The sequence below is a fragment of the Nyctereutes procyonoides genome, unplaced genomic scaffold (genome assembly GCF_905146905.1).
Source record: "Nyctereutes procyonoides isolate TBG_1078 unplaced genomic scaffold, NYPRO_anot_genome, whole genome shotgun sequence".
In the NCBI taxonomy this organism is placed as follows: domain Eukaryota; kingdom Metazoa; phylum Chordata; class Mammalia; order Carnivora; family Canidae; genus Nyctereutes; species Nyctereutes procyonoides.
In genome coordinates, this window is record NW_026575048.1 from 37,668,422 (window position 1) to 37,693,065 (window position 24,644).

The 24,644-nt window shown below is 41.7% G+C and overlaps 1 protein-coding gene across 2 annotated transcripts in view; it reads right to left on the reverse strand.

The window, feature by feature from the left end:
- Positions 1-922: 922 nt before the first annotated feature.
- The window catches only part of RPIA (ribose 5-phosphate isomerase A), a 30,938-nt gene continuing 7,216 nt past the window's right edge, over positions 923-24,644 (reverse strand). The window contains exons 2-9 of one of the 2 annotated variants that reach the window (XM_055327668.1): positions 23,200-23,260; positions 21,709-21,764; positions 13,040-13,099; positions 10,905-10,969; positions 9,662-9,730; positions 8,816-8,957; positions 7,133-7,232; positions 923-1,874 (exon numbers count right to left, since the gene is read on the reverse strand). In XM_055327668.1, coding sequence (XP_055183643.1) covers positions 1,777-1,874; positions 7,133-7,232; positions 8,816-8,957; positions 9,662-9,730; positions 10,905-10,969; positions 13,040-13,099; positions 21,709-21,764; positions 23,200-23,260 — 651 coding nt within the window. In that variant the 3' untranslated portion in view covers positions 923-1,776. The remainder of the gene's footprint in view (positions 1,875-7,132; positions 7,233-8,815; positions 8,958-9,661; positions 9,731-10,904; positions 10,970-13,039; positions 13,100-21,708; positions 21,765-23,199; positions 23,261-24,644) is intronic. The other variant, XM_055327669.1, reaches the window with a different exon arrangement.

Sequence of the window (24,644 nt, forward strand, 5' to 3'; positions counted from 1 at the left end):
GAGCATGCAGGTGTTTTTCAGAAACCCAGTTTAACTTTGTTCTTTATCCCTGAACTTAACCCATGCTACAAGAGCTTTAAAGGATTTCAAACATTAGTTCTATCAAGTTTTCTTGGCTAAGATCTTGTGCCCATTTTGTGCAAAACTTATCTAGACTAGAAGAGGCTTGAAAACTAGAGCTCTCCTAACAACAGGCTTCCTAACAAAGTATGAGGCAATCATTTTTAAAAAGCACTTGAGAGTGAAGAGAAAGACAAAGAACTTGGTAAGAAAAAGAGAGCCTCTAAACCCAATTCTGTTAACTTTCATTCAGCCACCTGGATTAGTAGGGACTGAGACGCCAGCACGCTGGGTAGTTACAATCCAAGGCTCCCAATGGAGGGCACCCCGAGGGAAAGGACTGTCCTGAGTATAGTGCAGGCCGGCACAGGGGCAATGAGGGCCCTCAGCACAAACACCTGGCAGGCTGGGCTCCTCAGTCCCATCCAGAATTACCACCCAACTGATGGCGGCCTTCCCTCTCCCCATCTCTGAGGCTTTCTGGACAGTGCACTGCCCCCTAGGGCACACGATCTGAAGATCAGTGAGAGATTAAGGAGGGAATACAAGGAACCTGTTTGTTTCATGCTCGCCAGCTTCTGGGACTGAGGGTCTGACTAATAATATGACACTTGGGAATAATTGGTGACTTCTGTTCAGCTGAGTTATCTTCCATTAACAAAGAAAACAATGTCTTGTTTGACAAAGGCCTATGGAATAAAACTGATGTCAAGCTCGCTCAGAAATAAAGGAAATATTTATTTAGTCTTTGGTTCAAGATTTCTCAAGTAACCTCTGCCTCTTCTCAAAGATCCAATGTAAACTGGTGAAAAGTTGATCCCTATTTTACTGCAAAACTTCTGCAAACAGTAAAGACAAAGAGTCAAAACGGCACCATACTGTTTTATTTCAACTTTCAAACAATGTATGGAGATGACTTCTGATGGTGAACCATGCAAGTAATAATAAAGGAACAGAAAAAATATTAACAACAAAAAAGACAATGATTTAAAAGTATTTCACATTTCACAGCAGTGCTTTGGCAGTACTGGCAAGTATTTCTGGCCAATTGCTTCCCACGACAGGGGTCTGAAAGAACCCCCGGATCTTAGCAAAAGAACCACAGTTTCTCCCTGACAGTTTACACTCTGAGTCACTATACACCACACTGCTCCACTTGCCAGACTCTTGTAAACCTCATCTTAAAACAGGGACCCAAGGATTGTGCGTGATCACAACAAAAACTAAGGACAAAACAATGTGGTAGAAAAGTAAACTCTAATGTTTCCAGTAAGGCATCAGGGAATCACTGCTGGCTGGGCCCTTCATTTTACCAGTTTTCTTAAAGAAAAGTTTTGATTTACATTTCTCAGCACACCCAATATTCAGAAGCTTAACCAGCAGACTCAAGTTAAAAGTTTAAAAGACAGTCCTCTTCCTGTTTGCGGTTTTTTTTTTTTTTTTTTGGTAAATGTTTCATATATAAAACATGAAATCAAGTTCTACTTTAATTAAAAAAACTGAGTATTTTTAATAGTAAAAATATATATGTTTATATTTCTCTTTTTAAAAAGACATTAAATAACAATACTTCAGAAGACTGGAGTTAACCCCCCCACCCCGCCCCGCCAGCCGTCTGTCTGGCACAGATGCATTAAGGCAAAGGCTCCTGGAGAGGCATGTCTACCTCAGCTGCACGCTGGGGGTTCAAGGTGAACACGCTCCACTCTTGCAGGGTCAGTAGAAAGGCTTCTCCCTCATGTTCACAGAGCCATCCTGCATCCCAAAGTAGACTCTCTCAGCCATGTTAATGAAAAGGCCTGTGTCCACCACGCCTGCAGGATGAAAGATGAAAAAAAGCCTTAGGTTTCAGTTTCTCAAAGCAAGAAGAGAGTCAAGGACCATACAGTCAGTAAGAGCAATACTCTGAGCAGCACTGGACAAATGACAGCTCTGAAGTCTTTCCTCTCTCAGAACAATGAAAAAGATTCTGATTATTTTTAATTCTTCTTACAATCCCTTTCTCCCCTGCCATCTTGGCTTTCTATGCTATCCAAACATGCCAACTTTTTTCCTGCCTCAGAGCCTTTGCTCATGTTATTCTGTTTGCTGGACTATTCATCTTTGAGCACTTCAAGGGGATGGTTCTTCTCTGTCCTTCGGCTATCAGATGATAAGTCCTCTCTTCAGAGAGGTCCTCTATGACTACTCTAAGTAACCCCTGCTCCCATTTATTTTCCTTTTTTCTTTAAATTGAAGTTGACATATATGGCTAGAGTATGTTTCAGGTATAAAGTGATTCAACAATTCTGTACCTTACATGTTGTTCACAGTGGTAAATGTAGTTTCCAGCTGTCACCATATAAAGTTATTACAATATCATTGACTCTATTTCCCATACTGTGCTTTACATCTCCGGGACTTACTTATTTTATAACTCTAAGTTTAGACTTCTTAATCCCCTCTACCTATTTTGTCTATCCTTCTGCTCCTCCTCTATGAAAACCAGTTTGTTTCTGTTTTTGTTGTTTTTTTCAAACTTGTCTTATTTTATAGATCCCACATGTAAGTGAAATTATATGGTATTTTTCTATGACTTACTTCACTTAGTATAACACCCTCTAGGTCCATCCACATTGTTGGAAATGGTTTGATCTCATTCTTTTTTATGGCTGAATAATATTCCATTGCACATACATACCAAATCTTTATCCATTCATCTGTCAACAGACACTTCTGTTGCTCCCCTATCTTGACTATTGTAAATAATGCTGCAACAAACACAGATGCATGTATCTTTCCAAATTATTGTTTTCATTTCCTTTGGGTAAATATCCAGCAGAACTGTTAGACCATCTAATACTTGTATTTTTAATCTTTTGAGGAACCTCCATATGGTTTTCCATAGTAGTTACACCAACCTACATTCCCATCAACAGAGAATGAGGGTTCCCTTTTCTCCACATCCTCACCAACATTTGATTTTGGGGTTGTTAGTTTTGTTTTTTTAAACATTTGTTATTTCTTAGTTTTGATTCTAGCCATTCTGACAGTTGTAAGGTGATATCTCTCTGTGGTTTTAATTTGGATTTCCCTGGTGATTAGCAATACTGAACATCTCTTGATGTGATTGTTAGCCATCTGTATGTCTTCTCTGGAAAAATGTCTATTGAGGTCCTCTGCCCAGTTTTATTTGGATTATTAGTTTTTTGTATTGAGTTGTAAGAGTTCTTTATATATTTTGGATTTTAACTCCTTATTGGATATATCACTTGCAAATATGTTCTCCCATTTAGTAGGCTCCCTTTTCATTTTGTTGATGGCTTCCTTTGCTGTGCAAAAAGCTTTTCAGTTTGATGTAGTCCCAGTAGTTTATTCTTGCTTTTCTTTTCCTTGCCTGGAGAGAAAGATCCAGAAAAAAATGTTGCTAAAGCCAATGTCCAAGAGATTACTGCCTATGTTTTTAGGAGTTTCATGGCTTTAGTGTCATATTTAACCCACGTTGAGTTTATTTTTGAGAGCTGTAAGAAAGTGGTCCAGTTTCATTCTTTTGCATGTAGCTGTCCAGTTGTCCCAATGTCATTTGTTGACGACTGTCTTTTCCCCACTGTATATTCTTGCTTTCTTTGTTATAGGTTAATCAACCATAGATGCATGGGCTTATTTCTAGACTTTCTATTCTGTTCCATTAATTAATGTGTCTATTTTTGTGGCAGTACCATCCTGTTTCAATTATTACAGCTTTGTTGTATATTTTGAAATCTGGGATTGTGATACCTCCAGCCTTGCTCTTCTTTCTCAAGATTGCTTTGGCTATTTGCACACCCAGTTATCTTCAATCACACTATCAGCCTTAGAGGTTTTCCCACAAAGTGCTAGAAGATATTTGCAATGCATATATCCAAAGAAAGACTCGCATCAAAATATATAAATAATTTCTCCAAATCAATAAGACAGACCACCTCGTAGAAAAATGGGCCAAAGACTTAAAGAGGTACTTTACAAAAGAGGCCATGTAAAATGTCCAATAAAATGGTGTTCGAACTATCAGGAAAACAAGTTTGATGGACAAGTGTATAGGAAAAATTGCTAGTAAAGGGGTAAATTGGTGCAATCCATGCAGGGCAAGTTTAGCACCATCTAACAGGGAAAAAAATGGAGGGAAAGAAGGAAGAGACTTTTCACCATTTACTCTTATAATCTTGAAGAACATCAACTAAAAAAGATTTTAAAACTGAAACTTAGCAAGAAGGTTCCCAATACATAAAAAAAAATACCTATCAGTGAGAAAGAGTCATGAAGCAGAGAAAGGAGCTGCTGAGAAACATACGGCTCTGGCACACCACCGCACCAACTGAAGTCTCCCAAAGACTTCACACAGGGGACACACAAGACCCATCCTTTTCAACAATTCTGTTAATGCAAGGTGACAGCTTCCCCCTGATCCAAAAGAAAGTCAAACCAGATTCAGAAAAGGCTTCAGAGAAAGAGCAGAGATGAATGGCAGGAGCCAAGTCTGATCTTAGGGCACCCCATCTTCAGGTTACTGACCCACCCAGTAGTGGAAAGGGCAGACAGAGGTGGCTTACTGTGAGCAAGGGGCCAAGAACCCACGAGCTTTGGCCCTTCTACAGAGCCTCTGTGCTCTGGGTGGAACCCAGTGGCATATCCAAGGGAGGAAGTCACTAGGCAGGCACCAGTACAGCTGTCCTGTAAGTGTCTTCAGACACACAAATGTACACAGGGCAAGGGCAGGGTGACAGGGGCAGACAGGGAAACTTGCCCTGCTCCCCTTCCCTGCATTTTGGTCCAGCAGTATCAAAACAGACCAGAGAAAGAAGAGAGAGAACAGGAGAAACAACAAATCACACCAATGCTTCTGGTGGCAGGATTTAACATCTAGCCTCTCTTTTTCTTCAGTTGAAGTTCCTACTAAGATTCTGAACTTCTCTAGGCTTGTACTTAATTGAGTAAAAATAAGTAACTTCTCAGTAAGTAGGTTACTTCTACTGACTGAGGCAGAGGGCAAATACGGGAGAAACTTCCTCATGAAGGACAGCTCAATGTCTCAATAAGCCAAGAAAGGTTCTGATTTGAGCAGGAGCAACAGAGCTACCTAGTGGGCACTGCAAGAAATCCACCTCCAGAGAAATCAAGCCCCCACTGGTGAGCTGCTCCTATGCAATCCCCTGGTCTATCTGCATTATCGTTAGGGGCAAATGTTTCCATCTGCTTATGGTGACCTCTACATCTTCTCTTCCTCTTGCCCTCTTGGCTCATTACTTCTTCTATTAAATGAGAGTACTGAGAGAAAAAGCCTAATACAACTCTTCTTTTTTGCTTAATAAATCTGCTCCAAGACTGTCAGTCAAAGGAAAAGAGCAGACTAAATTTACAGTAAGGTTGGAAGAATTAGCTTATTACATGGCATATAGTCACATCATTTTCATTCCTAAATAGCATGGATTACTTAGAATCTAGCATATTAAAAAAAAAAAGAATCTAGCATATTTAACAATACTATCCTTTCTTCCTAGGGATGTGTTCATTCAACAAACACTCCTTTATGTGCTAGGCATCATTTTAACTCATTTAATCCAAATATCCTATGAAGTAGCCACTTGTATTAGCTTCTTTCACAGAGGAAGAAACTGAGTCACAAAGACATCAACTAACTGCACAAAATTCACACTGGCAGAGTGAGGCTGGGTTAGGAACCCCATCAGGCAGTCTGCTCTTGAATCTACTATTAGCCATTACAATCTGCTAAACTGATCTTACCTGCCCCATTAGCTTGTTCTGGCCCAAGAATATTCTATGCCATGGACTATTCCCAGTCAGAGTCTTAGTCTCTCAAAATCTTAAGGCTAATGTCTCTCACATCTGCTCCCTCCATCCAATCCCCTTGCATGGACCTTTGATACCTCCTCTGGCCTGGATGCCTGACTCACCTCTACACTGCCCACCCAGCCTCACCCACGGCCCCAGACCCTACTATTAGCATTAGAGGCTCTCCCAACCCAAATGTTCATGCCATACCACCCCTCCTCAACTCAAGGAATTAAGGACTCCCTCTTGGCACTGTAGCCCTTGGGCAAGTCATGTAATCTTCCATGATCCATGTTCTCCTTTATAACTATCTCATCCAACTGGACAATCAAATAAGACATTTTTAAACACTTAATGCAATGTCTAGATTACACTATGCCAAAGCATAGATCAAAAGCCACCTCTCTTCCTTAACTTTCTCACACACTCTCCAAAGGAAGCAACCTATGTGCACTCTAGACTCTTGGTATTTCTCTAGCAAATTTAGCATTCCATCTTATTTGTAGGCATGGCTTCTACATAGCCATGCACACTCTCCCTAGGTATATGTGAACTCTCCTTGAGTCAGATTCCAAGTTCTATAGATGGAGCATTCCCTGTAACATGTGGCACAGCACCCGGCCTGTGGTACATATCTAATGAGTGTGGGTGAACAGAGTCATTATTCCCCACTGCTCAAGAAGACAGCCTACTTCTTGAAATGAAAGAGGCTATAGTTAAGCTTCTGGAAGGGAAGGCTCTATGCAGAGAGGGTGAGCTTATTTTAAGGCAAATCCCCTCTGATACTCCATCAGCTCTAGGCCTCTCCCAACTAAAATGGGTTGTAAATGCACAACCAACAAGCTGCTAGGTAAGTAATAACTATTGGGGGGGTGGGGAGGAATCAAAGGCATGAAGTCAGAAACTCCAAGCATAGCACAAAGGAAATTCTTCTTTCCAACCAAGTCTTACAAAACCCACACCCACTGTGCCTCCTATGGCCGGGGACAGTTACAAAGTGCTTGGGTGTCTATTCTCAATGAACACTACTGGGATCATATATATATATTTTATTCATTCATTCATTCATTCATTCATTCATTTATTATGATAGTCACACACAGAGAGAGAGAGAGAGGCAGAGACATAGGCAGAGAGAGAAGCAGGCTCCATGCACCAGGAGCCCAACGTGGGATTCGATCCCGGGTCTCCAGGATCGCGCCCTGGGCCAAAGGCAGGCGCCAAACCGCTGCGCCACCGAGGGATCCCATGGGATCACATTTACCTGGGATCATTTTGATAGCTGTGTTTACTTCACTCCACTTATGCACCCGATCGAACTTCCAGTCAAGGATAAAATTCCCATTATCCGTCACCACGGGACCCTAGAAGGTATGATTTTCCACATTTACAGAAGTTATAAATACAGGTAGGCAGAGAGAGAGGGGCAAGAAAGTGAAGGGGATGCCCACAGACAAGTATCTTAATTAACCTGCTCCAGCCAGTACCCCACCTCCTGCTTTCTAGAAGGCAGTGCTATGAAGAAGTAATGAGCAGGAACTCTGGCATCAAAATTTGAGTCTTGAAGCCACATAGGTATAGAGGAGGCTCAGAGGAGCTATTAACCTCTGTGAGCCTCAGATTCCTCAACTACAAAAAGAGGATAATGATACATACTTGAGAAAGCAGTTTATGTATAAACCATAGGGGTAAGCATTTACCACAGTGAGGGCTCATAGGACGGGTTCACTAATTGGCTAATAATAGCCAATTGGCTATTACTAGAATGAAAAACTAGAACAACAGAAGCAGACTATCCACACGGTGGACATTCTCACTGCTTCACATTAGGTGCCCAGTAAAAAATAAGGCAGTGCTATTGCACCCATCACTTCACCTCGCAGGCAGTCCCACCAAAACAGGAAGCAGAGACATGTTCTGGGCTCCAAAAAAGAGCAGAGGGTAGTTTTAGATAATTAACCCAAAATTCCTCCACAGCTTTGGGCACTAGTAGGCATTTGGGACCACGAATGTGGACAGAGCACTATAGTCACAGGCAAGGAAACTAGGCTGCTCCTGCAGGTTGGAGGTGAGGGGATGGGAGATCAGTGAAGAGCCCCAAGAAGGCAGGATGCTGGGTTCCTGTCTGGAGTCACCCCAGCCATGAGAGAGAACCCCCTTCTCCAACAGTCTCCTCCGAACCTCTCAGCTACAGAGGGAACTAGACCCAGAGCTCTGCATAACCACTAGAATTAGGACTGATTTTTAAAACATCAGAAAAACGCCAGGAAAAAAAAAATCAACATAAAAATGCATCAGGGTAAAGTCACAGATAATCTGTTTTCTCTTCTGTATCTTCTAAACCTGTTATAAAGTCATGTCTATAAATACAGTTAGCTTTTGGGTTATTACTTTTGCTTGTTTATTTAAGTGTAAGAGGAAAAAAAAGTTCTGTGCAGCCCACTTTAGAAGTAGAAGAGAAACATTTGCACTAAGTTTCCAAAGCGTATTCCTAAGGAAGAGTTCACATCCCCCAGGAAATTCTACTTCTTGTCGCAGAATGAAGTAAGAGGAGAAAAGGAAAATTATACCATGGAACCTGGAAAACTTCCTGCCCTGGGGTGCCTCCCAAAGCCATTTTTAGCCACTGGGAAGCACGGTAGTCCAGACCACAAGGTACAAAGATTCAATCACCTGAGGACCATAAGACCCCAAGGGACCAAGAAAAAGAATCAATTTCCTCACTTGTACAGAAAATATGCACTGCATTAAGTGTCATATTATCTACACGAGTTTGAATATAAGAACTACTAAAGCTAGTACTCTATAAAAATAAACCAATAATCTGAATGAAAATAAATAAAAGCTGACTACCCAGGCTATACACAGAGGGACCTAACTGAAACAAAAAGGAGGACACCACATCAAGAAGCTAGAATGCCCTTGAGAAACCTCCCTGACCACTTACTGCCTTGTTGATAGCCATCCGAAGTTCAATCACGCCCCCAAACTTCTGGGTCACAGCTCGGCTCACGGGAACATAGGCCATTGGGATGACCTCAATGGGGATTCCCTTGTGCCACTGATCCCCGAGATTCTTTGAATCTTTCCTGGAAAGAAAGTCAGAAAGTATAATAAATATAAATAAGCTCAATGGTATAGACAAACACCAAATTCAGACATAGTAAGTGGGCAGAGAGCAGGGAAACACACCGGGCTGCTAATGTTTGGGCTGTTTTACTAGCTAAGAAATGAGGTATTTCAAATAAGTATGACTTTTAAAAATGTTAAAACTGGTTATGACTAGCTTGTGGCTATCCAGGTGTTTATTATTTACGTTCTTTCTACAGTAATAATATCTTGTAAGTCAATATAATTTTTTTTTAATTAACATGCTCAGCATAAGCACCATCTACCAGACTCCTTGAAGGAGAATCTGAGAGCCTGGTCAGAGACTCTGCACAACACAAGTTATGTGCGAGTCCAGAGGAAGCAGAGCATGCTGAGTCACTGCCCGTGGGCAAGGCCTGTCCTTCCTACAAGGATCAAATGAGTGATATATGAGGACATGCTCTTGTCACAAGAGTGACAAGCTATTTCCTCCTCCTTCCAATGGACACAAAACATAGCAATATTTACCTTCAGTATGAAAATGGAACAAAACCCTTCAAGACACTCCCTCAGTCTTAGCCATCAGTCTCAGAAAGCCAGACAGCCCCTCCATTTCTCTATCCTCCTCTATAAAATGGGGATGAGGTTGGGGTGTGATCTACCCCTGCCCCCAGTGGACAGCTCAGAACACTCAACATTGTACCTGAAGTCGGCGATCACGATGAAGCGACTGGCATAGCCGGCCACAATTTTCTCTTGGGTCAGACAGCCTCTGGGGATGGGAAGAGGCAAACGAATACAGGGTCGGACACAAACTCAATTTGAAAACTAAGATCAGATACAGGAAACCCAAATCTACTTAATGAGAAATTGAATTTATAATTTTTAAAGGGAGATCCTCAACTCCATCATGCTGGGCAATGGACTAAACTGTGTCCTTCCCAATTCCATATATTGAAGCCATAACTCCCAAGTGCACATTACTTTAAGGAAGTAATTATGGTTAAAAGTGTTTGGAGGGGTGGAGGAGTCTGGTCTGATAGGATTAATGTCCTTAACAGAACAGACACCAGAGAGCTCACTTGCTCTCTCTCCACCCTGAGGGCACAATGATAAGGCAGCCAACTCAAGCCAGAAGTCTCCAGAATTCTTAAAAATTACTTGTTGCTGAAGCCACCCAGACTACAGCATTTTGTTAAGGCAGCCTGAGCTAAGACATGTTGCTTCTGGTAAATGAGCCTATGTCTGGGAGAAATGGATCCCAGTCAGGCCAGGCACACTCCTATCTAAAATATATCTGTGCTCAAGGAAAAGTCATCTGAGCATGGATGGCATGAATGGAAGGGTCTATAACTTAAGAAGGACAAGCTTTGAACAACCTTTCCTATCTACTATTTGACAGTTGGGGTGATGAAGCAGAGTGTACGGTATGTTTCTAAACATGTTGTGTCATTGCAGTCTGCTTAATTACAATAGCGGAGCAGGACTTTGCCTTCTTCAATCCACCATTCCCTACCCCCAAATCAACATTTAAGAAATACTCAATGTTTTCCAAGTGAATAAATAAATGTACAACTAACTGCTCACAGAGGTTAAGAGCAGCTATAAGCAAAGATCACAAACTAATTCCCACAGACCTAATAATCTACCCCAACAACATATCTGGTTTAATTCATACAGTTTTTAAAATTCGAATCAGCAGAAGAATGCAGATACAGAGAACTCAGTAAAATGAATAATCTCACTGAAGAGACCCAGGTTCCTGGTTAGCAGACTGCTACTCATAACTAGAAATGCCAAACTGGCTCTAACAACCATCAACTTCCTAGAAAAAAGACAAGCTCACATACATCACAGTGGCCATTTGTTTATTCTGTCTTCCACCTTGCTTTGCTAAGGATTAACTGGCAGATACTCCTCAGCAAGAAAGTCCCCACAACACTCACCCACCACCCTTGATGAGATTGAGATCAGCATCTACTTCATCAGCACCATCAATTGCGAGGTCAATCTGTGGGAGGGGAGAAGAAAGATACAGAAACTACTGAGAGCCATTAGAGGGGAGGCTCTGTGCAAAGCTTGAACATGTAATAACTCATCAGATCCTCAGCAGCCCTATTAGTTTGGTAGAGTTATTCCCATTTAATCAGTCAAAAAACAGGCTCTGAGAGGTTAAGCTATTCCACTAAAGTCACCAAGAAACAAATATGGAGCCTGGAAGCCACACATGGGTCTAGTTCTTACCCACATTACACTCCCTTTTCTCATTGATAGGCATCTCTGTGGATGAGCTAGAATTATTAAGAGTACACAATCCCAATGTGGGTGACATTACCCCCAAGTACAGAAAAGATACACAGTATACCTGTGGTATTAAAATTTCACTGGAGGGGGGCAACAGAAAAAAGGCCGAGAAACACTGATTCAGAAGTCTCCATGCTAAAGTGGCAAAAAGAAAGGCAGTTTCCAGCACAGAGAGAAAACCCAATGAAGAGTTATAAAGCTGACACACATTTGATCTGCAATTGGAAATTATCTGAGGCACCCTGACTATGACCCCGCCAAAGCACCTGTCCAGGCATGCCCACTCCCACTGTTAGGAAATTCTACCACCAACCCCAGGAGCAGTCAGGGGCAGGTGGGTTCATTCATCTTTCAAGATCTGAAATCAAGGAAGCTAAGTATTTCGTGACACTTCTGGACTCCAAGTAGACAGTGTGGGAGTCTTAAGTATGGTTATTTAAAGCAGCTGTATGAAGAAACCTCAGGGTACAAGTCAGTTTAAGATGCCTGGCATGGCACAAGTATAAAGTGCACAAAGCTTCAGCTTCACCTTGTTTCCATGCTTTCAGATTCTGCTCTTTGTCTGAAAAGAGAGGCTATACTGCTTCTCCACACCCTGCACAAACTCCAGGGCCAGGCTACATCATGGCAACTCTTGGGGGCCTGGAAGACTGCAACCTTCTTTGTGTGAGTTCCAGGCCTATCTTCTGCCCAAACCACTCTCCTCACAGTGCTGAACACTGACTCACACTCTGCCCTGGCTCTGTCCACAGAAATCCCACAGTGAGCCCTTCCCATGGTTCTTACTAAACTCTCTAAGGCCCACGTGTACCAGGACAACACAGATTAGTAGACCATCGGGTCCCCATCTGCAGTCTGGTTCTCAAGCTGCCATAACCCTTTCCACTCTTCCAGTCCAGCCTCTCCTCTCCCACCATGCACCAATGCATACCACTCACTCGGTCCTTACCACCCCAGCCAGCCTGGGGGTTATCCACATATGCCCAATGCCCCTGGTTCTCAACTACTCCTCTCTGGAATGCACTCTCCTGCCATGGCCACCCTGCCTTCACAGTTCTGCTCAAACTTCACCTCTCCCCACAAAACCTAGTAGCATTGCTCTAGAGCCAAAAGCATCTGAATTCATATTCAGGCTCTACCAATTACAGAAAGCGTGGCTTTGACAAATGGCTTGCCCTCTCTGTGTCTTTTTCACACCTGTAAAATGGGGTAATGATGGTATGTACCCTCAAGACTACTGGAGATATTAAGTAGTTGAATACAAACATAGTACTTAGCATAATACATAGTATACAGGAAGGGCTCAGTAAAAGCTAGTTGTTAATATGCTGCTCACTCTCATCAAGTTCAGTTTCCTCTGAATTGCCCATGTGTTTAATAACCATCTTTGCCACAACACTTAATTATAATCTGTTTGCAAATTCCATGGCTGCCTCAGACGATTACTTCTTATCTCCACCTAGTGGTAAGCTCCCTGGGCTAGCTCACTCATACTTCTGTACAAGGATCCCCGGAAGCTCTGGGTCCAGCCCTGGGTTTGTCCAATCCCCCTTCACTACACTCATATTGAGCCCTCAGGGTTAAACCACGGGGCATGTACTGGAAACTAACAACCTCTCCTCTTGTGACCTTAGCCAAATTTAATACTCAAAATCCCAGGAGAAAATCTAGTATGACTCACTGACCTTTCTCTTAGACTCAACAAGATATCCAGAGCCCATGAGCAAGTGACAGCCATAAGAAAGGATGAAGACACAGCAGCCCAACCCTCTCTTACCTCTGGGTGTCGGTCCAGGTCACTGAGAGTCAAGCCATATTGCAAGATGAGCTGACGGGCCTGTGGAAGACAAGAAAAAGCACCGTAATCATTTACTCTGAGCACGTGGCAAAGATTCTCAGCATTCTTTTGGATTTCAGTGTCTGACACAGAGTCCTGAACAAGGCTCCCTCCTAAATCCAAATGGTCCACTAAGAGGTAGGAGATATAGCTCTATGAATGGCAAAACTAAGTTAATTCATCCTGGGAGCCAGAAGAAGGCAAACAGCACACAGTGAAGGCTCCCAATGCCAGGCTAAGAGTTCCTTCTCTGTGACCTGCTATTTAAGACAATATCATGGACTCCTAAAGCTTATGGTAATAGAGTATTTAAAAACAAAACAAAAACAAAACAAAACAAAAAACCTTCCTAAAATAAGAACTGAATTGATACAGAGTGTTTTCCAGGCTACCATGTTGAATGAAAATAAGCAAAAGAATATATACACTCAGCAGACTGTATCAAAGGCAGGATGTCCAGAATGGCTAAATGAGCTCAGCAAATTGAGAACACCACACTGGGACAGTCCTAGGATTCACTTTATAGACATGCCTCATATTAACAGTTCAAAGGGTCTGACAAAAGGCGAGAGCAGTGGTTACCACCACCATGTGGCCCTGAGGGGGACTGACAACTGAAATAAATATACCTTGAACCTTGGAGGTTGACAACCCAAAGCCAAGTGATAAGGATCTGTATCCATGTCATAGTCTATAATATGCCGAGGTATCAAAGGGTAGAAAACTTTCTTTCAAAGGCATGTCTTAAAAATATTTTCTGCTTAAAATGAAAAGCACCCAAGATTAAAAATCAGAAAATCTCAGCTCTAATCATAAACAAACCAGCCACATGACCCTTGGCAACTTTTCTTGTCTATAAAAAGATGGGGATGGATGAAATGAACAATGCCAATATTCAAATCCAAAATTGTAAGATTCTAAGAAAAAACTACAAAGAGCATGGAATTTGCAATATATAGGCCTTCTTAGGATCCTAATTCCAACAAACTATAAAAAATACTTTTAGGGACGTCTGGGTGGCTCAGTGGTTGAGCGTCTACCTTAGGCTTAGGTCATGGTCCCAGGGTCCTGGGACCAAGTCCCGCATTAGGCTCCCCACAGGGAGCCTGCTTGTCCCTCTGCCTGTGACTCTGCCTCCTTCTCTGTGTCTCTCATGAATAAATAAATACTACCCAAAAAAAGTACTTTTAAAGGATAAGATAATAGGAGAAATTTAACCTATGGGTTTATGTTACCAAAGATTATTGTTAAATTTTTTGGTATTACTGAGATGTTTAAAAGCCTCCCTAATTTTCAAAGAGACGTAATGAAATACATATAATGAAATTATGACTGGGATTTGTTTCAAAATAACCACGGTAGTGGAGAATGGTGTATAGATGAAAACAAAACTGGCCATGAATTGGTGATTTTTTAAACTGGGCAATAAGTACATAAAAGTTCATTATGTTGTTCTTTATCCTTTCCGAAATGTGAAATTTTCCATATAAAAAGCTAAAATAAAATGTTGACTGAAAATAGCAAATGTTTTTTAAACCACAATTTTGTTTTTATTAAAGGAAATATATAATGAAAGAAGAAAACAATAAAAATGGTATTGCAGAATTACTTCTCAGTTCCTAGATTTCTCTAAAAGTAGTACTGGAGAAATCATCCTAATTCCAGACCCTGAAGCTATAAAAACAATGGGAATGTCTAGAAGGCACCTCCAAGATGATCATCCCCACTGCTTGTTATTCATGCCTTTAGATAATCCACATCCACAAAGTCCCAGGATTGGTCTGTGTGACCAATGGTACACAGAAGAGGTGATACAAGATACTTCTGAGATTAGTTTATAAAGAAAGCCATGGCATATGTAAGGGTGGCATACTGTAGCAAGATCCTTCCATCCTACCCTCCCTCTTCCTTCTGACCCCTCTCTTATCTAACACATACTAGAGGAAACCAGCTGTCACATCCTAGAGACACCGACAGAGCCCTCTACCAAACAGCCTGTGAAGAACTAAGGCCTGCAACACTAATGTGACTGAGCTTGGAATGGATCCTTGAACCACAGTTGAGTCTTGAGATGACCACAGCCCTGGCCAACAGCTTCACTATAATCTCAGGAGAGACTGGAAGCCAGAACCACCCAGCTAAAACACTCCAGATTCCTGGCCCTTGGAAACTATGAGGTAATAAATGTTTGTTGTTTTAAGCTAAATTTGGGCCAATTTGTTCCATAGCAACAGATATTGAATACAGATGGTATTAGAAAACTGATACAGGGTGCCTGGGTGGCTCAGTCAGTTGGGCGTCCAGCTCTTAGTTTCAGCTCAGGTCATGATCTGGGACTGAGCCCCCAGTGGGGCTTCCCACTCAGCAGGGCATCTGCTTCTCTCCCTCTCTCTCTTTCTGCCCCTTCCCCAACTCACCTGTGTGTTCTCTCAAATAAATATTTTTTTTAAAAAGAAAAATGATACAAATTGTACATAACTTAATGTGATAATCTATCACACAAATAAAACTGTGATTGATGTTTACTATGATTTCCTATTTTATGTTCTTTAAAAACAATACTAAACTGCACTTGGATTTATTACATAAAAACTGGATGTCAGGATTGGAAGAAAAAATCCTGTGTAAATAGATCGTTTTCATTTAACATTTCCTAAGTTCAGGGTTGCCTGGGTGGCTCAGCGGTTGAGCATCTGCCTTCGGCTCAGGGCATGATCCTGGCATCCAGGATGGAGTCCCACATCGGGCTCCTTGCAGGCAACCTGCTTCTCCCTCTGCCTGTGTCTCTGCCTCTCTCTGTGTGTCTCTCATGAATAAATAAGTAAGTAAATCTTTAAAAAAAATTTCCTAAGTTCAAAGACTGCCTGCATTATGGACAATGTTACTGTTTCATGAGGATGTCTTATTTGTCCAACTAGCCTGTAATCAGAGTATGAGAGAGCACATTTTACATACTCTTGTTACCATACAGCAGTTAGTGTCATTTGAGCCAGCAGTTGGGTAAATAACCAATTGTTCTGAGTTCATTCTAGGAGTCACCTAGTGCAAATCCTGTTTTAAGGAAGAAATGGATGCCCAAAGAAGTCACAGTGGTAAGTCAGGGACAGGGTGAAGACCAGAAATAGTCTCTTGCCTTCTTGTCCTGTCTAGGGACTAAAAAGGGAATTAGAAGAAAAGGAAAACAGAGGGAATAGTGAAACAGCAGGAAGCAGCGAAGACAGGCCCATTTAAGTCATCTTATACAATAACATGTTATTAACGATGACAATTTTAAATGCTTTTTTTTTTTTTAATTTTTTTTTTTTTTTTATTTATTTACGATAGTCATACAGAGAGAGAGAGAGGCAGAGACACAGGCAGAGGGAGAAGCAGGCTCCATGCACCAGGAGCCTGACGTGGGATTCGATCCCGGGTCTCCAGGATCGCGCCCTGGGCCAAAGGCAGGCGCCAAACCGCTGCGCCACCCAGGGATCCCAACGATGACAATTTTAAAAGGAGTTCTTTGACATCTTGGCATTCCTCCAGTACCTGAAATGGACTGTCTTCTCCCATTCCCCAGCCCTGCATGTCCAACTCAAATGTCATCCTCTCCAGGAAGCCCTCCCCAATTCCCTGGGCAACGCACAGGCTCTCCTTCCTCTAAAAAGCACACTAACTCCACTTTCCTACCATATATTTGTCAATAATGACACACAGAAATGGAGCATTAATTCATCCAACACACACATACAGAATGCCTAAGAGCCAGACACACACTGGATGCTAGAGGTGGTGACTAACACCTCCCATGTAGAGGAGCCTCATAGCCCTATAACAGTAAGTACAGCCTCAACGATCACTATGCCCAACTGAACTCTGCCTCCTCACCAGACCAGCAGCTACCCATTGCAGTTCCTGTCCAGAGTCTGGCACATGAAGAGCCCAGTAGATAAGTGCTGTCTATTTTGTATGGCTGGGAGGCCCTGCCCCAACTTCTGCAAGCCCTGGGATTCTCAACTTCCCAGATAATAAGCAATAACACAAGGACAGCATCTGCCCTTGCTCTAAAGAGGCTGCATCTCCATCTACAACATGGAGAACACTGTACATTGACCTCAAGACCCATCAGGGTAGGACCCTTTAACCTGCTCCCATCTGTGTCCTACAACTTTCCCTTCTCCTCAGCTTTGACTAGACTCCTCAACTTGGACAGGACCCCTGTGAGTGGTCCTGCACACACAGAGAAGCCCGAGTCACAAGTGGCATGAGCATTATCCTTCCTGTTACGGGCTGACCTATTCCCCTGGAGGGAAAAAAAAACAAAACAGGTTGGAGTCCTAATCACCCCCAGGAACTTCAGAATGTGAGCTTATTTGGAGATAAGGCTTCGTAAAGGTAAAACACAAGGTAAAACAAAGTCATTAGGCTGAGCCCTAATCCAATATCACTGGTGTCCCTAAAAGGGGAAATCTGGATACAGACAGGTGAACACAGGGAGAACACCATGCAAACATGAAAACAAAGATCAGGATGATGCACCTACAAGCCAAGTAATGCCAAAAACAGACAGGAAACCATCAGGAAATAGAAGAAAGGCACCCCATAGGTTGTCCCTCTTGATCTCAGACTCCTTGATTTTGGACTGCTAGCCTTCAGAATCAACAGTCAATACATTTCTAGTTTTTAGATCACACCCAGTTTGTGGTACCTTGTTATGGCAGTCCTAAGAAACCAATATGCTAGCTTCAACACAACAGCCCAATTGTGGGGGTACTGACCCAACACTGGCTCAGTCAGCACAAATGCAGCCACAGGTGCTCAACTAAGATTAGCATCTGCTGGGTACCAGATACTCTGAGCTCACAAATTAGGGATCTCCTGGGGGCATAGAGCAGACACCCCTGTCTGCCTCTTCTAGCTCTAGAAAAGTTCAGGGAGCAATAAAGCTAATGACTAGCTTGTGCTTTTAGAAAAAAGACAGGAACCAGTGCCTTGTCACTGCAATCCCACAAGAGGGCCCCCAGAAGCCTCTAGTGACTACGGACAGTGGCATGTGGCAGAGACCAGCAGTTCTGTTATTCATAAATTTCACAATAAAATCTGAGAGTCTGTATTTTCCCTTCTATCATCTAATTGAGGTGCACTGAAGGCTGATGCAAAAAATAAACTGTTTTTGGCTCAGACCAGATCTGGCTTTTAAATACATTTCTCTATTGTCCTCTTTCAAAAACTTTTAACTTTAAAGGAAAAAATCTACCAAAAAATCCTTTAAATCCCTATAGGTTTATTTGTTTAGAAAGTAGAACATAAAAAAATTTAACTTTTTCAATCATTTCAGGAGATTGCATCTGGCTGAACTTTTTTTTTTTTAATTTCTTATTTATTTATGATAGTCACACAGAGAGAGAGAGAGAGAGAGAGGCAGAGACACAGGCAGAGGGAGAAGCAGGCTCCATGCACCGGGAGCCTGACGTGGGATTCGATCCCGGGTCTCCAGGATCGCGCCCTGGGCAAAAGGCAGGCATCAAACCACTGTGCCACCCAGGGATCCCCATCTGGGTGAACTTAATGCAAAATAAGTTTGGGTATGAGGGGAAAAAAACAAAACAGTAACTCTGGACAAGTGAATTTTTAAAAGCCCTGTGAATTGTGAATGATTCCACTGAATCTACTGAAAATGGCCAGCATTTTCCAGTCTAAGTACATTGTCATCACTTACCACCATAAAATATAGGTGGGTAAGGTGGATGTTATTTTTAAAACACAGAATTAAACCTCCAATTAAAGATAGCAATTTGAAAACCTCTCTTTGGCTCAGCTTTTCCCCAAAAACCTCTCTAAAACTGTAATAAAGGAAATTTTCTAAAACACAAACAAAAAGAGGAGAAAACCATACCAAACTTTTAAAAGCAGGACCACTTGTAAACAATGGTAACTAGCAAAAATGAAAAATACAAATCCTAAGGCAGTACTGCAAGAAGCTAAGAAACAACCAAACAAATAATCACAGAAAGAAACTCCCAAAAAGTTCAGGGCTGCATGGTACTGCAACCTTCAGGAAGCAGACAGTGGGAGTAAAAGAGGGAATACTGGCTCAAAGGGTATGAAGAACCTGCTGTATCTCTCTCCACTACTCCCAAAGCAGCATGTTTATTCTCTGGAGAAGGTCAAAGAGCAGGACTCAAAACTGGCTACAGGCACAGCTGAAGACAAGATTACTCTATCAGCGAGCTCTTACTGCACAGCAGCTACCCCAAAACTCAGAGGCTTAAAAGAGTGAATATTGAACAAGCATTTCCCCAAAGATATCCAGACAGCTAAGAGACACAAGAAAAGATGTTTAACATCACTCATCATCAAAGATATTGCAAAATATTGGAGATACTTCTTTCCCAACTATCACAGGTACTTCACTAAAAACTCAAAGCAAGATTATATCCAGAATAATGACAGATGTCTTCTAGCCCTTTTCACCTACTTGGATCCCAGAACACAGGCAGCCAGGCATACTCCTCCAAAGGGGTGCTGACCAGACTTCTCTCAGAAATCTGAGCAGCCAGAAGAAAGACAAATAATCTGACATCAGGAGTTCCCCAACATGAGGGCCTAGCAGATGAGCCTGAAACAAAGACCACTTTCATCCTATGAGCTAATTTTTAATCAGCTTCTTAGTCTACCAGTCTTCAAAATGAACAGATAGCTAAAGAAGGCCAGAATAAGAAATGACCAAGGCAACCGAACAACATTTTGACTGTGTTTGGTTGGTTTGTCAAAGCTCTGAATTATATGCAAAAAAGAGTAAATTTTGAATTATATGCAAAAAAGAGTATATAAATTATAATTCCAACAAACTTAAAAAAAAAACCTTTGAGAAAACATATTTAAGAAAATCTTACAACAAAAACAAAATTATCATTAATAACTTCATGGAGATAAGGGAAAGCTGAACTCATTAAACAAATTAAAAAAAAAACCTCTCAGACAATAAAAGAAGATTTTATTTGGAATTAAACGTAAAAGTAAAATAAGCTCCATAGAAGGCTTAGAAAAGACAAAGCTAAAAGATAATAGGACGTAATAGGCCACAAGCACCAAGGATACACAACAAGCATCCTAGAAAGACCAGAAAAAAACAGAAGCAAGAAAATTAAAGCAATAATGGAAAAAAACTCACCCAAATCAAAGAGTGTGAATCTGCAGAATGAAATGTCCCAGCTTAGCAGAGTGGATAAAAAACAAACCCACAGTAAGACACAGTATGGTGAAATTTCAGAATACTGGACATGAAGAAAAGATGATATAAGAGTATAAAGGTGCAGAGAGAGAAAAAAAAAAAAAAGGTTTCAGGGGCACCTGGGTAGCTCAGTGGGTTAAGTAGTGCACTTGTTCTCAGGTCTTGACCTCAGCACTGAGTTCAATCCCCACATTGGGGCTTTAAAAAATAAATAAATAAAATTTTAAAAAATGGTTTCACACAAAGAACCAAGAATAGAATGTCATCAAGCTCCTCAACAGCAAAGTGAAAATCAGAAGATAACAGAGACAATAAAGAAATGCCTTTAAAATTCCTCAGAAATAAAATAAAATAAAATAAAATTCCTCAGAAATGACTTTACATGTAATTCTCTTAAGTCATAAAACCAACTTCAAGAAAGAGTAGAATAAAGACATTTTCAGACTTCCAAATGCCCACAATTTGCATACCACACACCTGGATAGCTACCTAAAGGATGTGCTTCAACAAAACTGAAGGAAACAAAGCAAAAGGTTAGGGAGCGGTGAGTGAGGAAAAACAGGACCAAGAAACAGGACAATCCAAAAATGAAGACAAAGACAGTTCCTGATTGCAAAGGGGGACTCCAAGACAACAGCCAAAGCATTCCCAATCCCAATGACCCAGAGACTTGGCCAAGATGAAATGGGTGCAGTGGAATACCCGGAAAGAAGTATCTGAAAGAAGTGAGAGTTTCCCATCTGGGTAAGAGAGTCTGGGGTGGAATTAGTAAGGAGTGTATAGACAACCAAGCAAGTAAAAACAAACAAACAAACAAACAAACAAACAAACAAAGGCAACACTTACTTTCAGGAAAACGAAATTAATGGGCAGGTAAGAAGGAGTAATCACAGTATACTACATGGCTCGGCCATAGTCTGCTGAACACAATTTTGCACACACTGAGTAACGCCTCACCAAAAGGTGACTATACTGGAACGTTGGGAGAGAGAGCCGTGTGTGAACTGGGAAAGCAAGGATGTAAAAATTAAGCAAACACCCATCTTCCATTCATTCATCCATTCAGTAGAGAATTATCCCACCAAGTTGAAAAAAAAAATTTTAAGTAGCAAGAAAAGCATGCAGTTTCCAGATACTGGAGCAAATGTCCAACCAGCAAAGAGTTTTAAAACTCTCCATATACTATACTGTGTCTAACACACAGAATACACTGAAATATTGCATCCAAAGCCACACTTCTGAAGAGCAATCCTCAGTACATCAGCTGCTTTCCTGCTCCTGGCTCTCTCACCTAAAACAACTCTGGTGCACAACGCAAAGCCACACCTCGATGTCCTCAGGGACCCAGGAGATTCAGCAGCAAGTGCCAAGATGCAGAATGGAAAGCAAGACCTACCTGGAAGGAGGTGGGAATGCAGACAAGGTTCAGATTCTCTTGTTTCACTCTTTCAGCTGTAGAGACAAAAGACTTGTTGGTGGCTTTTCACTCTCCTCACTTTACGTTTCTTGTCACATGCATATTTGCTCAATCCAAGAGAAAAGGAAAGGTTTATCCCCCACTGACAGCTGCTTTTTTTTTTTTTTTTTTGACAGCTGCCTTTTATTCTGGGTCCCGGGCCTTGGTGAAAATGCTGGCAAACAAACATGGAGTACACAGGACAGGGACACTAGATAGCTCAAGGCATAAATACTAACTGCAACAAGAGCAGTGTCATGTTTGCTACTATAACATGCCTGGCAATGTTCAAAGACCTTTGTACATGTAAACTCTTTTAAACCCAAAGGTAAGTTGCTGTTATTATACCCATTTTACATATGAGGAAACTGAGACACAGATTCCAGTCACCAGGTAGTTACATGGCTAATAGGTGGCAGAGCTGAGCTATGATCCCCCAGTCTAGCTCCAGTCTTAACTATTTCCTTATAATGCCTTTCACAGAAAAAGAGTACTTTACTTTTACATTTAGTAAAAAATATAATCATGTGTAGGCCCCAGAGGGTGGTTAAACAAGGTTTACTTATTCATTTTGGGTTTGTACTTTGCTGGCGGGGGGGGGGGGTGTCTTAAGGAAATAACTATCTTATTAAAATGTTAAGTCTTTTTAATCATTAGGTCTGCATCATGGGAGGTTCAGAAGGCACTACTATGAAACCCACAGTAATCCCTGTGCCCTAAAATCCTCCACACCCTCACTGCTAAGGGAGAAAGGTATGCAACACTAAAGCCCAGGTTAAGCCAGTGAGAAGAATTCCAGAAGCCCTCAAGCCAGCACCATAAACACTCTTTTAAAGACACAGTGTTCCTGGACTTTGTCTCCTGAGCACTGCCCCTTGGCACCTAGAAGCAATCAGCAGTCAGGCAAGCCTCTCCTCTGAGCTTTGTTTTAACAAACAAAGCAGGGTAGTAAAACCTGTTGAGCAGCCATAGGGACTGATAATTCCTGAACCTTTCCTAAGCTGAGACACCCTAATCAGAACGGAAGTCAGCACCTGCAAGAACCAGCCACCAACTTCAGATGCCTCAAATCCACACCAGGGTCACGGACAGGGCAAGCCTGCTCTGAGCTCAATCTGTCTATCTGAGATGACCTGAGGAACCCAAAGGCTTTAGAAAGCTTGCCTCAGGGCCCCCGGGGTCCCACATAGGACCACTGATGAGAATTAAAATACTGTTGAGACCTCATCTTAAATCAGCTCCCACCCTCCAAATGAGCAGAGTACAAAAAGTCAGGCATCCCCTAATGTTGGTTGAAGAAGCCAAAAATACCCCTCAGAGATGACCAGAGTTGGGCAGGTGCCAAATCTGTGCCCCATCTCCTCCCCCTCCTCTCCATCCCCACTCCCACCACCCCACACAAAACATCCAGTAGACAGACCAAGGGCATACCTATTCGCTGCACAGCATGAACAATTGTAGAGCCACTTCCAATTCCTAGTACTTGGTTATTCTGCCAAAAAAAGAGAGAGAGAGAGAGAGAGAAACCCAAAACTCATTAATACCGTATTTTACTCCCTCTTTAAGCCCCCTTTCTGGATCAATTCACCAACATCAGTACAAAGTAGGTACTGTGCCCATTTTATAGAAACATAAGCACTGAACAGACCACTTCAGAGATGTCCTTTATCCTAGTGCCCAAGGTGATTTATCAGCAGCACCCTCCTCCCTTTATGTCTGACCCTAATATCACCATTTCCTCCTGTTAAAAAGATAAACTGAGGCACATTAAAAACTAAGTTTATTTGAGCAAATTGGGCAGTATCCAATCTAGCAGACAGAAAGGAGCTCAAAGGAACTATACAAAATGAAAAAACTTTTATAGCCAGAGGAAGTATGAACAAGGAAGTCATAGCAGGCAGAAAAGCAGACTGGTTATTGCCATGTTACTTTTCTTCAGGGGATGGCAGGGGCCTCTCAGGCAGATTACCTAACTAATGCTGATCAGACAATTTCTGACTAATTTAACATTCCATTTCTGGGAGAGTTGAAACAGTAATTAAGTCTCCTCTTTAGTGACATGAGCTTAGCACAAGTGACTCAATTTGGAGCCTGTTGTCCTGTTTATAACAAAAGAAAATCTCACTATGATAGGCTTCCCCTTGCCAAATGAGTTTTTAATCAGCTGCTGGAACTCTAAGAAATTTGACATGAAATATTTCAGCATGCTGAACTTCCGGAAGTTGCTTATTCAAAGTGAGGTTGTGTAGGCGGGTAACTGATATTGTTAAATTATTTAAAAAAAAAAATCATGAAACTGTTACAATCTGTTCACAGGGAAAACCCAAGAACCATAAATTCATATGCAGTCAGGAAATGTTCAAATGAATTTACAAGATCTTTGGAGTAATCTGTTGAATCTCATAAAACAATTAATTTGCATTTCAATTGACAGAAACTATTTGCATTAAGAGTGTTCTACAAATTCAAGTCTCTCTCTAGGATTGTAAATAGACTACTGGAGGCTAAGGTACACAAAACACCTGCAGGAAGCAGCACTCCAATGAAAGGATATCCAAGAATCTCTTTTCTTCATTTCCAAGTCTTAAATGTTTCCTTCTAGGGCCGAATAATTCTTTAAAAGTGGGGAGGCACACCTGAGTGGCTCAGTGGGTTAAGCATCAGACTCAGCTCAGGTCATGATCTCAGGGTCCTGCTCAACGGGAGTCTGCTTCTCCCCCACCCATCCCCATTCATGCAGATGCACACTCTCTCTTAAATAAATAAATAAATAAATAAATAAAGAAAGAAAGAAAGAAAGAAATACAGAAATAAATAAATAAATCTTGGGACACCTGGGTGCCTCGGCACTTGAGTGTCTGCCTCCGGCTCAGGGC